Source organism: Micromys minutus (genome assembly GCF_963924665.1).
Source record: "Micromys minutus genome assembly, chromosome: 5".
NCBI classification, from domain to species: Eukaryota; Metazoa; Chordata; class Mammalia; order Rodentia; family Muridae; genus Micromys; species Micromys minutus.
Window position 1 is genome coordinate 59,471,328 of NC_137974.1, and position 17,123 is coordinate 59,488,450.

At 36.1% G+C, this 17,123-nt stretch overlaps 2 protein-coding genes across 5 annotated transcripts in view; one reads left to right on the forward strand and one right to left on the reverse strand.

Moving 5' to 3' along the window:
* Positions 1–17,123, reverse strand: part of SUPT3H (SPT3 homolog, SAGA and STAGA complex component) — a 322,329-nt gene that overhangs the window by 278,563 nt on the left and 26,643 nt on the right. The gene's annotated exons all lie outside the window — the stretch shown is intronic.
* Positions 5,109–17,123, forward strand: part of RUNX2 (RUNX family transcription factor 2) — a gene marked incomplete at both ends in the record, with an annotated part of 201,627 nt that continues 189,612 nt past the window's right edge. The window contains one exon of one of the 2 annotated variants that reach the window (XM_080917249.1): positions 5,109–5,181. In XM_080917249.1, the coding sequence (XP_080773375.1) occupies positions 5,124–5,181 (58 nt within the window). The remainder of the gene's footprint in view (positions 5,182–17,123) is intronic. The other variant, XM_080917250.1, reaches the window with a different exon arrangement.

The following is a 17,123-nucleotide window of genomic DNA, read 5'->3' on the forward strand; positions in this document are numbered from 1 at the left end:
ACAAGGCCCCTCTAACTCTGTTCAATACTGGAATAATTCAAGTGCTTGAACAAGAGAGTGGTGGCCTATAAGGTCTTTTCTAAGACAAGTGACACCAATTAAGTTCTCACTTCAGAATAATGTCACCTGCAGTCAAGCCCTAAACCACAAAGACAAAGTGAAAATCAGGGTTCCCATGTATTAGGTTCCCACACTTACCCTTACTGCTCAAGCACAAACTTTAGTTTCGCTTTTCCCTAGATACACTAACTTGCATAGCTAGGATATTATTTTTCTTTGGTTTGGTCAGAAGCATGTTTGATATAAATTTTATTAAGTGGTAGTGTATGTAACATTGCATTGTGGGTAGTCGTTTCCTGCTTTAGTCTAGCCACATCCTCAGCTGTCATACAAGCATGTTTCCCACATTTTGTGCAAGTTGTCACCTTTTCTAAAAAAATTCTTACAAAAATGACACATTTAAAGATGAATTGCTTTAATAATTATAAGAAACATAAAATATTTTATACAGGTACATTACAGAAGTATAGATGACCACACTTCAGAGAGAAATCCCAGAAGAAGTGAGCCTGCCAATCAGAGTGCTAATGTCGTGCAAAACAATAAGCCCAAGTAAAACAGCATAAAGGAACGAGTCGAGGGACAGACTGGCAGAAATAAAACATTCCTGGACAGACCTGTCAATGGTCTCTAAGACCTGAGGTTCAGTACAGAGCAGTGTGCACAAAGGGCTACACTTCAGCCCTATCAGGTACTCACTAGTGACTGCTAAGATGTTAATATTCCTCAAAAGGATTTTTATAAAGTTCTGAATAGATAGAAATGTGAAACCATGAGAAAAGAAAGTAAAAAGGCCTGCAGCTGGAGTAGAGAGGAAGAAGAAAGTATCAAAAATGAAGGAAGAGGGACAATAGGAGGAGGAGGGACAGAGTGAGGGAAGGAGGGAAGGGAGGAGGGAGGAGATAAGATGTGTACAATAACTTAGGAGATTCTTTCTGGGCATTCAATCTGCATATCACATCACACCTAGAAAGACCACTGCCAGGAGTACACACACACACACAAAATCAGTAAACAAGAAAATTGTGCTACTGGTTTTTTTTAATAGCATCTAATTTAAAATCTCATAGCAAAGTTCAAAATAATACTCTGTACTCACAACCAGATATGAATTGTTATACATGTATATAAAGAAGTGAGAGTTAGCATCCCATAATCATAATTTAAAATATATAACTATAGTGTTTTGCCAACCCAGAACAATTTCATGCCTTAAAAAAAAGTCTGATAAATGCTAGGTAAGCTTAAACAGCTGTGTATTAAACCTGAAAAAAGAAAAATTACCCACCAAAGGAAAACATAAATGACTAAATATTAAATTAAAATGAATTAGGAAAGTATCTAGCCCAAGTCTCATAAGCAGAATATTTTAGGCCAGAGTGGGCATCTCAGTTTGTTAGTCATTTTCTTACTGTTTCAATTAAAAGAATAAAAAAGCAACATATAAGTTCAAAGTAACTCTTTTTTAGAACACAGATACTGGTGTATTGTATTTTTAGAATACAGTATTGGTGAAGTAGGGCTACTATTAAAATATAAGCAGTAGCTGAGCAAATAAAAATTAATTTAAATTGTAACATTGAAGAAATAAGTAGTAGTTAAGATAGTTCTATACCATTACATTAAAATGTCTTGATATTTTAAGAACTGGCAATTTTGAAAAAATTATTAAATTGTAAAATAATAAGAAAGCAAGACACTAATTTCATGATTTATGGCTGATTTCAAATTTAAAGCTATATTTCACCGTTGTCACATGAAAATACAAATTTATAGGGTACAACTAAATAAACTTGTTGCTGACTTCACAGCAGTTGCCAGCATATCCCCCAAAAGGATCACATTTAAAAGGTCTTTAAAAAGAGCCTGTGGTTTCCATTTCTCAATATAAGCCTGATAAAAGTCTCTAAACAAGCGCTTTCTACCATAGCTGGTTCTCTCTCTCTCTCTCTCTCTCTCTCTCTCTCTCTCTCAATAGCAGCCATTTCTAACGAAATGCAGTCAGTATCAAACGACTTACCAGCATTGTCTTTTAATTTCTACAATGTACAGGTTGCTCCTGAGTCTAATTTGAATTGGGAGGGGGATATGTGGACAAGGAATGCACACATTTAAACCACGAACATTCCTGTTTTTATCCTGCTAGAATTTGATGACTTCACACAATACAGAAAGGCCACTTTCAGTAGTGCCTACTAAACTCTTGTGTTATGAGAGTAAAGACCTTAACTCACAGACACCGGAAATAAGGTTAGGTTACCTGAAAAGGAGACCATGTAACTACAAGGTAAATGAGATGGTGGTAAAAATTATTCAAATTAATTTTTGGTCAATTTGAATGACATATATGTTTTATTTTTTTAAAAATTAGGGGCAAAATATTCCATGAAAAATTAGGACTTAAAAGACCTGGGCACTCTAAAAGAAAAGCATTTGCTTACTATCCTAAAGCAAGTACCCAAACATCTTCCACTGCCAAATGCTGCTATTCCATGTACATATGGAACTAAGTTCAGAAACACCACAAATTATATGGACAAAACCCTCCTTTTATTTACTTTGGATAATAGAGATAAAGATCACACTGGCACACTTTATTTATGAAAGAGGATAATAGAGTAACTTTTTCTCCTCTGCATGAATAATGACCCTAAATGAAAACTTCAGTGTAAGATCTGTTTTACAGTAAAACATGAGTCTAGCCTCAAAATCAAGCAACAGAATGTATTTCTGTGGTTTTGTCATTAAAAGTTTATTCTAAAAAAATTTTTAAAAAGCACCTAGACACTTGAAAAATAAGGGGTTAAAAATCATTCCCATATCTATCCAGTATATGTAGAAAAATGTAAAAAAAATCTTATAAACATGATTTCATAAATAATTGTAGCTAACAGGAAGCAAAAGCAGATAACGAGCTATGCTGGGTGGACAGACACAAGGATATTTTACTTCTATCAGCCTTCGAGTGGCCCCCTTTTACCGCCATTGTGCACCTCAAATAATTATCTGTCCTTCTGTGTCCCCACCCACCACCACAGTCATCTGTTCCACGCCACTCCTAGTTACCATCACACTAGGACGGAATCTAACATGCAAATTCAGAGTGGCGTGGATAAATGGCAAAAAATGCCTAGGAAATTGGTGTGCTCGCCTTTATAATGTTTGTTGAAAAATCCTCCATCGTTCCCAACTGATGAAAACAGGAAGCTCTATTCATAAATGTGAAATTCACTGCCTATGATATATAATCATCCTAATAAGAAAATGAGCTCTAGACATACATGTCCAAGAGGGCAAAAGAAGAGATAGTTTCCCAAAGATGGTTTCAATTTTCTTCTGAATCAGAATTAGCAAATCGAGACGACTAACATACCCTGTCTGCGAGCATTATTCCTTACTACACACAGCATTTTGTAATTTATTTCAAAGCTTCCATTATAAACAAAAAAATACAGTTTGTTAACCCGCTCTATTCTGAGCTATGGAAATTACTGAATATTTCATTATATATGCAGGGCTGCAAACCAAAGTCTTATTGCAGTCACTGTCCAAGCTGACTAAGGAATTATACAAACCATTTCTTTGAAAGATAAAATCCATACAGAAAACTAACATTGTTCCAACAAACTGTATTCTGCAATTTTTCACATTTGTTTTTTTAAGATCTTCAAAGTGACCATGGGATGATGGTAAAAATAATATAAACAATACTAATTACATTTAATCTTTATTGTAAAAGCTGCCACCTAATAAAAAAATCAACTACACAGCCATGATTTAGTATTTGTAAAGGAATCCCCAGGCTAACACTTTTGTGACAGCCAATTACAGTCAATCCCGGCAAGGAGTTTGCAAGCAGACCTTTGGAGAGGTAAACTTTCTTACAATGAGTTACAGATCCACAAGCTTAGGAAGATAAGCAAGAAGGAAGCAGCCACCCTGGGGAATCCGCAGCAGCCCTGCAAGTGATACAATCCCAAGATGTGAATTACTGCAAAGCAACACTGTTGTTCAGAATGCCACACACTCGCCTGAGACAATTTTGCTCACTTTTCCATAGACATAATAATGAAGGAACGAACAGGAGGAGGGGGAGAGAAAAGAGAAGAAAAAGCAGAGGGGAAAAGGGGGAGTAGGGAGGTGGCAGAGGGAAAACCCTTAGCTGCAGAGTTCTGCTCTCCAAATGCTTAACCTTACAGGAGTGTGGGCTCCTTCAGCATTTGTATTCTATCCAAATCCTCATGAGTCACAAAAATTAAAAAGCTATAACCCTTCTGAATGCCAGGAAGGCCTTACCACAAGCCTTTTGTCAGAGAGGGAGAAAGGGAGGCAGGGAGGAGAAAGGAGAGAGAGAGAGAGAGAGAGAGAGAGAGAGAGAGAGAGAGAGAGAGAGAGAGAGAGAGAGAGAGAGAAATACCCATAAGTAAAGAGACAGAAGGAAGGAAAGGGAGAGGACAAGAAAAAGAGAAAGGGAGGGGAGGGGAAAAGGAGAAAGATTGAGAAAGAGGGAGGGGAGAGAGCAAGGGGGAAAGCCACAGTGGTAGGCAGTCCTACTTTACTTTGAGTACTGTGAGGTCACAAACCACATGATTCTGTCTCTCCAGTAATAGTGCTTGCAAAAAAATAGGAGTTTTAAAGCTTTTGCTTTTTTGGATTGTGTGAATGCTTCATTCGCCTCACAAACAACCACAGAACCACAAGTGCGGTGCAAACTTTCTCCAGGAGGACAGCAAGAAGGCTCTGGTGTTTAAATGGTTAATCTCTGCAGGTCACTACCAGCCACCGAGACCAACCGAGTCAGTGAGTGCTCTAACCACAGTCCATGCAGTGATAGTAGGTCCTTCAAAGATTTGCTCACTCCTTTTTGTTTTGTTTCCTTGCTTTTCACATGTTACCAGCTACATAATTTCTTGACAGAAAAAAATAAATATAAAGTCTATGTACTCCAGGCATACTGTACAACTAAAACAGGGACTGGGTATGGTTTGTATTTTCAGTTTAAGGCTGCAAGCAGTATTTACAACAGAGGGCACAAGTTCTATCTGGAAAAAAAAGGAGGGACTATGGCGTCAAACAGCCTCTTCAGCGCAGTGACACCGTGTCAGCAAAACTTCTTTTGGGGTAAGTGCTACCTTATTTTAAGTCCTTTTTCTCTGTGAACCTGTTGAGCATGAAGGTACAAGACTTAGCCGGGCTGTGAGCTTTCCTAGGTCACAGCATGTTAAAGATCATGATGATGCTATTTTCTCTCACTAGAAATTGAAAAATGAAATTGCTGTAAATATTTGCACTTGGCATGTTAACTCTCAGGGTAATGGCTTAAAATCGACAAAATGAAATGAGCTCATGTTAATCAAAATGTTTTCCAGTGTAACAGAAGTGAGGATGTTAAAAACAGTAAAAGCTTAATATTCCCACGAACTTCCCTAGAATAAAACTGGATGTGAATTAATCAAAGTATTGTTAAGTTATTGACTCGGCAGCTCCCTATATTGAAACAAATTTCCAAAAGGAAGCAATTTTACAAAATAGCAGACCACAGAATTATTGAAACATTGTGGTCTACGGTGTATGACACAGGAGTAAACCTGGAGGAAAGTTAGCACTTTCAGCTGCTCCTGAAAGAATTCTAACGATTAAAACTGTCTTCAGATATCGCTATGAGCCTGTTTCTAAACAATTTTCTGTGGCTGAATCAGACATTCAACTAGAAGAGACGCATTCTCAGGACATCAGAGCGGTCTGAAAAGAGCTTCAGTGTTCAGGACATTGAATGTTCATGAAACTGAACTTTCCTAATAATTTTAAATTTAATTTTATATCTACACACTATTGCTCCCACACAGGACTTGTTACAAACATACAGCAAACACTGAAACCTCTAAGATTCTTTTGAGCACATTCTTAGACCTACCAAAATGAATACCGTTTTTAGTCTCATGAAAAATAAACTTCACAAGGATACCCTGAAAAATTTAAAAGAGCCATGCCGACAAAATCATGCTGAACTTTTAAAACAAAACAAACATAATGCAGTCTCTTAATCCTGAGTTTTCAGCAAGTGCTAATACAGAGATGTAAATGGGTTCAATCCTCATCAGCTGTCATGGGAGTGTAGTAAAATGTCCACTTACATGATTCTCTTCATGATATCCAACATGTCCCAACTACACAGCAGATTTTTAAGGCTGTCATTTTGGCTTTTAAATAAATCCTTAGCTGCAGAATTTTCAAACTAGCGATTGGAGTTCCCATTCCTCCTCCTTCTCCTCCTCCTCCTTCATACATCTTAACTGGCTCCTAGGACAGGGCTTGTCTTAGCTTAAGTCAGAAAAATAACTTAACCTAAAAAAGGGAAGGGGGTCTCTTAAAGGGTAAAGGAATATACTTCAGGTTTTTATTTTTAAAATGAGTGAAATTGCTATAATGACTCCCACAGCTACCAAAATCAGGTCAGCTCAGTTACAGTATATGCAATGCAATAGTCATAGAACAGTTGGTAATCTCAATAGTGAGCATAAGCATTACTTTTAAAAGTTCTATCTTAAGGAAGCAGAAAATAACTGCAGCTACACTGCACTGTATCCCAGGAAACCCACATTACACGCACAGTTCACAAAGGAGGTGTATTAGTATCACTGAGAAACAAGAAAACCTACATTAAGGCTATTGTTCCGTGGAGGGATTACTTGGGGCGGCCAAGAAACACAGCTAAGAAACATTTCAGATCTGGAGGCAAAACTGTCACAAAGAATGTCCTTGCTCTACCATACAGGAGTAGGGGTGACACTCTTAATGACTACTGTACACTAAAGTTTCCAAATCTGACCAAGTTTAAGAGATAAATCAAGGCCATCTTCTACAGCATGAAGAATTTCTCTTGTGGAAGTGAGTCTCAGTTTCCCTGCCTCCTCCTTCTCCAAACAGTACCTTAGGAAAGGCTAGAGAACTTAAAATGAGCCTCCTACACCAGACTAATTACAGGTGCGGAGTGGACAGTTGTTCCAGGTTATCATCACGTCACATGCTCCCCGTCCCATGTCTGTGGGGCTAAAACCTCCCTTCAAGGTTACGATCTCAGTGCTGGGCATAACAACCTACCTGTGCAATGTCCTAAGTATGCGTGCCAATTTTTCAAAATGGTTAAAGGAAGTTTAGGTAAGGGACAAAGCATGCGTTTACTGAGTATCTCACCTCAACCACTGGGCAGAAGGGAGGGAGGGAGGAACAGAGGGAGGGAATGCAAGAGAGCAAGTGAAGAGATGAAAAGAGAGTTCCAGTGTCCTTGATCTCTGCTACTTTAATCAAGACTTTCAATCTGTGCTACTCAAAGCCATTACTTAATATGAATCAATCCTGTTGAAACAGAAGATTGACTCAACAAGTATCTTAGCATTACGGACTCATTTGTGAAATCACGTAAGCTGAAGGGTCACATTTCCACATCGTCTCCTTATAACAGACCAAAGTCTCTGATTAAGCATAACGTGTAAACAGTCATTTCCAAAACAAAAGTTGTGGTCTCTATCAACAACAATCACTCTGTAATTTCAAGATTCCCTAGTGACCAAGGTTTGTAACTTGTTTCCTAGATAATGGAGATTAAGTTCAATAATCCAGAGAGAAAAATTAAAAAGAACAAGCATTGAAGGCTACTCTAATATTTATTAAAAACTAAAACTGCCAAGTAGTGTCCAAAAAGACTACTTTCCATTCTAATAAATGATTCAACTTTATAAAATTAATACAGGTTTCAAATTTAAATTATAAGGATGTTTTGAAATATAAATGAAATTATAGAAAAAGATCGGATCAGTTAAGTCTGAGTGAGCTTCCTGATACTTTCTAGGAACAAGGCATGAAATATACACAATTACATTATAGTATATTTTAATTCTTTTAGTAAAATAAAAATAATTTATTCAATTACACCCTTAAAGCTAATAATCACCGATGGTCAGACTTGTTTCAGTCAGCAGTGTTAAGTCAAATTCTGTAAGGTAGAAATGTTCCAGCTTATTAAGAGAAGACTGTGGGGTGGGGGCTGACTCATGGACGGGACTAAGATGTTATCACGAACACAGAATTAATCTTTATTGAATAGAACCATTCACAAATCAAATCTCACTGTACTTCAATACTTTCAAGCAGCTCTAATCAATTACAACCTTCTCTGGTGCTTCAGAACTCATGTGCTTTCAATTTTACACACTGGTGGTCCTGAAGTACTATATTGGGCAGAGTTAAGACATTCTGGATCACAACTATTTTTTTCAAAAATATTCATCTAGAGGGCTTTATCCCCACCTCTCAGGAGCTGCTTTCGTGCAAACTGTGGTAATATTTTTATACTGTGCTTCCTTGTTAAAGCAAAAGGTTAGGGGTTACCCAAATACCTCAACTATATACATATATTAAAAAAAGAAAAGGTAAGTATTCATATCTAAACTCCAATGGGACTGGCTTCTTTATTTCTGCATTTCCGATGATTAATGAAGCCCCCATGCACTTGAAGACTGACTGCAGAACAAGGGCACATCTCAAAGTCCTCTCCACACTTACACCTACCACACCACAGCACCATCCGACTTCATACTTGTGCAAGACACTGGTGTGTGACAGGCAAGGTCAACATGAGAGCTATACAAATTCATCCTGAGCATTCAAACTGCAAACGCTATCAGCCAAGCCTTTGGAGACATGTTTGTATAAACGGTTCACTGAAACGGTAAACCTCTGCAGTGTCTTTCCAAAAATATTATAGATGTGGCCAAATAAATGCCATCAATTCAAGGTGAAAGAAATCGTGTGACAGAAGCTAAAACTGTAATTGTGACAATGCATGACTGTTTTTCACAGCCGGCCAGACCTGCAATTCAATGTACACTGGCCAATCCAATGCTAGTTTAGGCAGAGACTTCCTAAAAAGGTACCTTAATGAATTATTTTTTCCCTCTCCTACACCAATGAACAAAGTTGTATAACTCTAACTCAAGATTTAAATTAGTCAAAAACAAAACTGGCACTAAGCTCCTATATTAAAAATAACAGTAATCTTTAATACTTGATATTTTCTAAATAAATATCAGTAAAATATTATGATAACCTCAAGTGTATAAAATGTAATGGTTTTAAATGAATCTTTATAAAGTTTTCTGCATAATATACACCTCAACAAAACCTCTTGTCATTTTAAAGGGACAAAAGTATTCACTGACTAATGTGTCACAATCCAAATAAAATGAGGAAACTCTATACCTTATTCAAAGGGAGTTTCCATACAATTTTAACCACAGTTAACCACAAACTTTTGTTCGTTCAACAGAAAACACAAATAACAGACCATATAACTCTTTAAGACCTCTAGAGCAGCCAAGTTGAAATGTCCCTTTATTACACTGCTTAGAGTATCTTCAGCTTACATGGAGCTCTTTGGAATTTCCTTCCCATACTAAGGTCATGGGATTCAAGATTTGCAACACTGTTGAATGGATGTAAGAAACACCCTATAAAACATTTCAAGCTCTTGCTATTATTAAACAGGAGTTAATTCTAAAGCCTATTTTTTCATAAGCTTTAGAATAAGCGTGTTTTCTCCCACTAAGAAATAGAAACTGTAGCACTTACTGTAATGCCTGCAAATGAGATGAGCCATAGAGCTCAGACTCCTTCAAACACTGCTTGTTATGGAAGTACTTAATATTTCTACAGAAAGAAAAATGTGTTGAGTGTGCTATTCAATCTCTTCCTATAAATATTCCAAATTGTTATTAATACTCAAAAATCCAGCATCTAGAGGTTAGGGGTGGAGCCCAGGAGTACATTATTTACCTCATGTGCACAGGCCCACAATTCAACCTTCAGCAACACAAACTTAAAATGATAGGAATTTTTCAGTCCAATATACACCCAAGGAACAAAAAACATAATGTGAGGGTTACTGATGAAAATAAACAATAACTGTTATGTCCTTGTTTACATTTTTTCTAAGTCTATTGTTTAGAAGAAATAATTTATTAACATACAAACAGAAATGTAATTTTCTAGAATGTTTAAGAGTGTTAAAATTATTACATAGATGTTAGAAAATTTACCAAGCTAATACTCTTGTCAGAATGCATTTAATATGATTTTTGAGAACTACTGTAAAGACTGTGACTGCTACTAATTCTACTGCCATTTCTTCTTAGAAGTTATACATCAGAGTGACATTAAACTAGTGACATTCTTAATAAGGTAGATCTAAACATTATATGCAATACAATTAATTTTGACTGCAAAGTCAAATAAACTAATTTTATCATTCTTGCTTTTCAGTAAATTAATTTTTCTACACAAAGAATGTTGGGCCCTGTATCACCAACTACAAACATATATCTACATAAAAGATTAAATTAGAATTCCCAAAACTTAAATACACATTTATAACTCCCTTAAAACTACATGAGACTTGACTGTGCCAAACCATTATTTATGTATTTCTTATGGTCAGCTATCTCAGAACTAAATTTATTTTGTGGCTCAGTAAAAGAAAAAATTAAAAAAAGAAAATAATGCTAACCAAAACCAAATAACAATTAACAATAAAGTTTTAAAACATATATATATATATGTATGTATGTATGTATGTATGTATGTATGTATGTATGTATGAATGTATACACACACACACACACACACACACACACACACACACACACACAAACATTCTTTCTTTGTAAGAATTACAATAATAATGTTGTGGTATTCCACAACCTTTATATGGACATGGACATATTTTTATACGGAAACAAAATCCCTGCCACATATATTCAACTTTAATTTCTTCTTAGCTATCCATCTGATTTAAAATTTTTATACATGGCATACATATATGCACATGCACTAGTGACTATGAAGTTTGAAATAATGATTATAAAACAAGAACAACAACTGTAAACTATATAATGAAAGGACTGTTTGTATTTCTTGGAAAACAACTATTTTCTATGCTGACAACACTTTGTACACTACAGTAAAATGTCAATCTATAAAATCAAAATAGAGACTAGGCATCAATGAAGAACTGTGCTATTAAAACAATAAATATATTTATAAATTCCAAAGATCTTATTTTCTAATTATAAACCCAAATAATCACTAAGTTGCTGATATCAATCAGTAAAACGAGTAAAGGAGTCATTACAGTTTACACCAGCCAATCCCATTTCATAGACATCTTGGCAGTCACTAAACAAATACATCTTCTGTACATCAACTCATTGCCCATGTAACCTGGGTAAGTAATTAAGACACTAGATTTTAATTTTTGCTGTTTTTAAACAACTGCAATTTTCTTTTAAATTTCTGTACTGAATTTCTCAACTTAAGACTGAATTCCCAAGATATTCTTTAAGTGAAAAGTGATATTCTTTTACAAATGTTGGAAATTCATCATTTCCAACATTTAATTTAGAATTGTTTCAATAAATCTAAGTAGCCTGAGTGCACTTTGAAGCAGAAAGCAGGTTATTACGTCAGTCATATTATATTTATTATATTATATTATATTATATTTATTATATTATATTATATTATATTATATTATATTATATTGTATACAATATAACAATGCACATTATACAGTTAGTAGTTCAACCCTTGGCTTTATCACTGTGACTCACCACTAGAAAACAGTGTCCTAAAGGGAAAAGGAAAAACTCTCTTCTCTTAGAAAATATTTTATATACAGCTTTAAAAGAGTTTGGTTGTTTTGTGTTGGGTATTTTGTTTTGTTTTTGGAGAAAACAACTCTTTGTTTCCTAGACTTCTACCATACTAGAGCTATATATAACACAGAAAGAAAACTTGTTTAGGGTAACAATCCACATTATGTAAGTCAGTTTTCTATGAGCCTTGAACTGAACTATGAATGTATATCAGGGCTGGAGCCCTGGCCATATGTTCAGAGTCCTGGGATCCTTCCCCAGCAAGATAAAACAAGAGGGAATGAAGGGACATGAGCTTCGGAGAGTAAGGCCCTGGACACTCAGAGGGTTAGAAGTCTAAGAAACCCCACTGAACAGCAGTGCCTCAACAGTAGACAACTGACAGAACCTAGTAAAACGTATGGTTTACTGTCATGAAACTTATAAATCTTTTATGTGATTCGGTTTTTGGAAGAAAAGCATTAAAATTTTGCTACTACTCTTTCAAAATTAAATTTCACACACACACACACACACACACACACACACACACACAAAATTTAATAAGACAATCAGGCAGATACTACTTTAAAAACTGTATTGCAGTGTATTGGTAAAGCAATATAAATAGGAAATTCAGTGTAATACAACTTTTGCTGATTATTTCACAACAGAAACTACTTCTTCATATTCCCTGACCTCCAGGATTCTAACAAAGTTCTCTAATCTCACACTTAGTATGACTAAATACATAGAAACGTACACACACACCTTATATTGCTGTCTGTCTCTATAATTTAGGAAGAAAATTTATTTTTAAAAACTTCACTACTCATATCTACTTAAACTTTATTATCTAAAGTAGATATTAATCAGAAATCTCTTGAATGAATTTTAATCTTGATGCACATTATAAACGCACATTACAGAAAGGATGAGTGCTCTGCAGTTGAAAAAGAGGCACGAGGAGATGTATTTTAATTATCAATCACAAGTACCTAGGAGGTTTTAAAGCACCCACTGAATTCAAGTTTTATTTTTATTTTCTTATACAAAACTTAAGTAGTTTTAAATAAAACAAATTATTGGTCTTAAATTATTAAATTACTTACTAATTGGTTAAATGTCTCATAGAGGTAATAAATTTCTTATTGAGATGAATCCAACCCATTTTCGTGGCTTTAAAGTTAAATTGTGTACCCCTACAAACAATGTAACACAAAATTTTGTCCCAAGTATTTATTTATAAAGTAATTATATTACATGTTTTAAAATATGATAGGAAGAGATTTTCTATAGTAAAACTTCACTAAAACTTATAATTTAAGTTTTCTATTTATTTCCTTTTATGCTGATATATGATCACTAATTTTTTAATAAAAAATACTTAATACCATCAATGCTACCTCCTTTAAAGGAAACACTGAGGGAAAATGTGCCCTTATTTATTCTAACTTGAAAGATAACTTTTGAAAAGTAGCTATAAAAATAATGTGATCTGAAAACTCATACTCAGAGCATCTGAAATAAACAATAAAAATACAAACGGGAGCATATAACTACTTAAAAATAATGCAAAATCACTCTGAAAATAAAATACACATACACTTTTAACACAAATTGACTTGAGCAGTTTAAGAAGCAAGCTTTAATTTGAACACAGTCATACACTGAGTACGGAATTTTCTTCTAAACTGGTAAGACTAAAAGAAGTATTTAACATCTAAATTCATCCTCATAATACGTGATAATTCCTTTAATCACACTACTACCATGTTTCTAAATCCTGTGGAAGGCTTGACCATTGCACTTTCCCTGCCCATACCTCTTCCTTATTGATTACAGTGTACCTTCAGCACTTGAGGAGACCGAAAGGCTCCAAAATTCTAATACATTTAAAATACATAACTGAGTCACCCTTGTGGGCCTGCTGCTCTAAAAGCACCCGTTTCTAGAAGGCAAGGAAATCTTGGTATTTAAAGCTGATGCTTCTACACAAGAAGGCAAGTCCAGTCGGTTCCTGGCTACACCATAGTCATCTGCTCCAGGAGCTCAAGGGTACCCAAAACAACGGGTTACCTGTTCCAGCCAGGCTGAGGAATGTGGCCAAATCATTTTTATTGATTTAACCTTTACAGGAATGCTACATATCCTCAGAGCAAAACATTTTGAATGTATTTATAATATGATACACTTCTGAAAAGCCATGAAAAAGAAAGCTAGGAACAAATCTAGACAGCCTCCACCCTTGGTTGTTAGGAGTTTATTTTTATTTTAAACATTATCAATGGACCTAAATACAAAATAATTCTACTTGGGAAAACTTACTTTGGCACGGCTGTATTAGAAATCAAAATTTATTTCAGAGTAGAGAAGGTTCGTTTAAGTAAGTTCTAACTTTAAGAACTACAACCTAACTTGACAATGATAGACAAGTATTTAAGATTCTAAAGGTTCTTTTGACACTGGTACACATTCACCGAGAAAACAACAAACAAACTAAAACTTAGGGGGCAGAGTCCTCACTGGGTACGCTAAAGGCTGTACTCTGGCTGCATTCTGGGGGTTTACAGAGAAAGTTCTGGGGAGCCTATCTCTCTGCTTCCTGCACATGGTACTTTATAAACGGCCGCGGCAGCTAATGCCTACACTAGGTTCATTTGCCAAATAATAATTCACAGCATTATGCTTCCTCACATTATGCTCCATCATTAGTTAACTTGAACCTCACCCCTCAAAAAGTTCTACTTTCACCACACACTGTTCTCTTCCAAATGCAAACAAGTTTTGAGCATTTCCAGATGTAGCAGACCCTCCCTCCTTCTCCTCCCTCCCTCTCGCTCATATAAACACACACACACACACACACACACACACACACACACACACACACATTCATCACACGCAAATTCTCAAAGAACTGTAAATAGCAATATACTGAAAGCAGAATCACTGCTCACTACCTCAACATCCATGTGTTTGAGAGGGGAGCTGACAGGGCTGCATCTCCAGTGAGGTCCTGAGCATTAGCTACCAGCAGAGGCTGCAGGTAGCTGTCACTAGGTAAAACAGCAGCACGCTGCAGTAGCAGACAAGATTCTGCTGAACAGGGCTTTCTGAAACTCTGACAGCTACTGAGCTTGCAAGAATCAAGGCAAATGTTTGCTTTTTCAAACTATTAGCTTAGTTTTAATCCCAGGTAGCATAACTGGAATTCAACTACATTATTTTCATCTTGTCATCAATTTTTTGATATAAAACATCCTAGCATGCATGAGACTACGCTAAACGAAAATCAAAATCATTTATATGCAGTCTGCTTCTCTGAAAGAAGTCCCGTGAGACATTGGAGGCGGCAGGAGTGAAAGTTTTCAGAAAGAACTCAGTCCTCCACAACCCTCAAAACAAGGGCTTCCCTAGATGCTCCCTGGTTGCTCTGGAGACTCACCTCACCCAGGGTCTCCTGTCACTTCAGAGGCTCACCACTACAGTCAAGTTATTTACTGTAAAAATCATGCAAAATAGACAAACTGCCTTTAATACTTGGTCATCAGACTTAAAAAAAAAAAATTCCAGAGTATGCTCCATTAAATGTTCCCAGAGCCACACTTGGCTGTTCTGGTCCAATGGCACCATATCTGATTGATCAACAGTTCTGCCTGAGGCATAGGCCATGGAAGATGGGCACTGAGACAGGGACAGCCTTGCATGCTTTTATAGACACAATCCTAGGTAAATTAAAATATGGGAGCCCTGGCTACTGAATTTATATTCAGAAATAAGCTAAATCAAAGATGTAGAACATTCATGGCAAACTGTCTCCAAAAAAAAAAAAAAGAAAGAAAGAAAAAAAAGAAATCGCAGTTTGTTTATAATAAAACATTACACTTCCTTTCTTTTCTTTTCTTTGGTCTATAGCTGTGACCATAAGTAATAGTAGAGAAAAAAATAGAAACAGAGATAACTTTGTAAGATGAAAAGTCCATAAAGTCACTATTTTTTCCAGTATGTTTTAAAGTACATATCAATCTATACCCTAAATACTTTTATTTTATGAACATACTTTGAAAACACCCCGTGCCTAACGCTGCTGTGATTCCAATGGAGTGTATGAACACTGGCAGCTGAAACTGCACTATTTATCTGTCACCTCTCCTTGGTGAGTCTGTTTATCTATTAGCTTAGGGCTTGAGCAGTCCTGAGCCAGGTGCTGTGCTAATCCTTTGAAAACACTGTTTCTTTTAATTCTCACAACTCCCTTCTATGATGGGTCCCCTAATTACTCAGATGAGGAAAAAGAATGAAGTCCTGAAGCTTGACCAGGGCCCCACAATTGAATAGCAGACAAGCTAGCCCAGGCCTTTATACTCTGGACAGTTGCTTTACAATATTACACTGGCCTTAATGAAGTCACTTCCTGATCCTTCATTTCTTCTGTACTGGCTCTCAGAAGCATGACCCTCTATACTTTGACAAAATATTAAACAGGTAATCTCTGTGTCTCCATCCATTCTAGTCCATCACTTTACATAAAAATCATCATGGAATCGAAGCAATTAAGAAAAGGAAAAAGGCTATCAAGGAAAAAGGTTGTCTAGGTTTGATCAGAAAATGAGTTTCAAGAAATTTGATAATTCTTAATCACTATAATCAGTAGTCTTAGGCAAGGTCCATACCACCCTTCATGTGATTAGTAATATCATTTAGGAATCAAAAGTTCAACTTTTATATCACCAAGAATTTACAGCTCTCTTTATTTACAACCTAAAAACGATAATGGCCAAACACCTGGTCTTCCAACAGGGGAAGTGGGGAACACCCTGCCAAGATGGCCACGGGGGTTAACTGGTGCACATTTCTAGAGACACGAGAACTGACTGTAAAAGCTATCTGGGGCTCTCCAAAGCCCAAGAGCATGCCTGTACCCACCCTTTACTTCCATGAAACAGTGACCAAGCTGACAACTTAAAAAGCCTAAATAAAGAAGATTCACCTTCTAACATAAGTACATATACAAATGTAAAACAAATGTACACTTTAGAAAAGCAGAAAATTTTACACATTAGTTTTAATTAGAAACATCCAGAAAAAAATGTTAGTCATGGGTTTGTCATGATGCCTTCCCTAAAGTGTACAACTCAAGGCACTGGACACCAATGATATGGGCAAACGACAGTATAAACACAAAACTAACCTGGAAATAATAAAGTTCTGTAGTTGTAGTAGTACTGCAGTTCTGATTCCGCTGCCTGCCTATCAGTGCATGCGAGAAGTTAGAAAAAGATGCCATGGGAAAGAGAGGAGATTGGTCTGGGTGAGGCAATTCACTGCCTTTAATTTAAACCCCACAGTATTCCCACTTACATTATCGGAAGC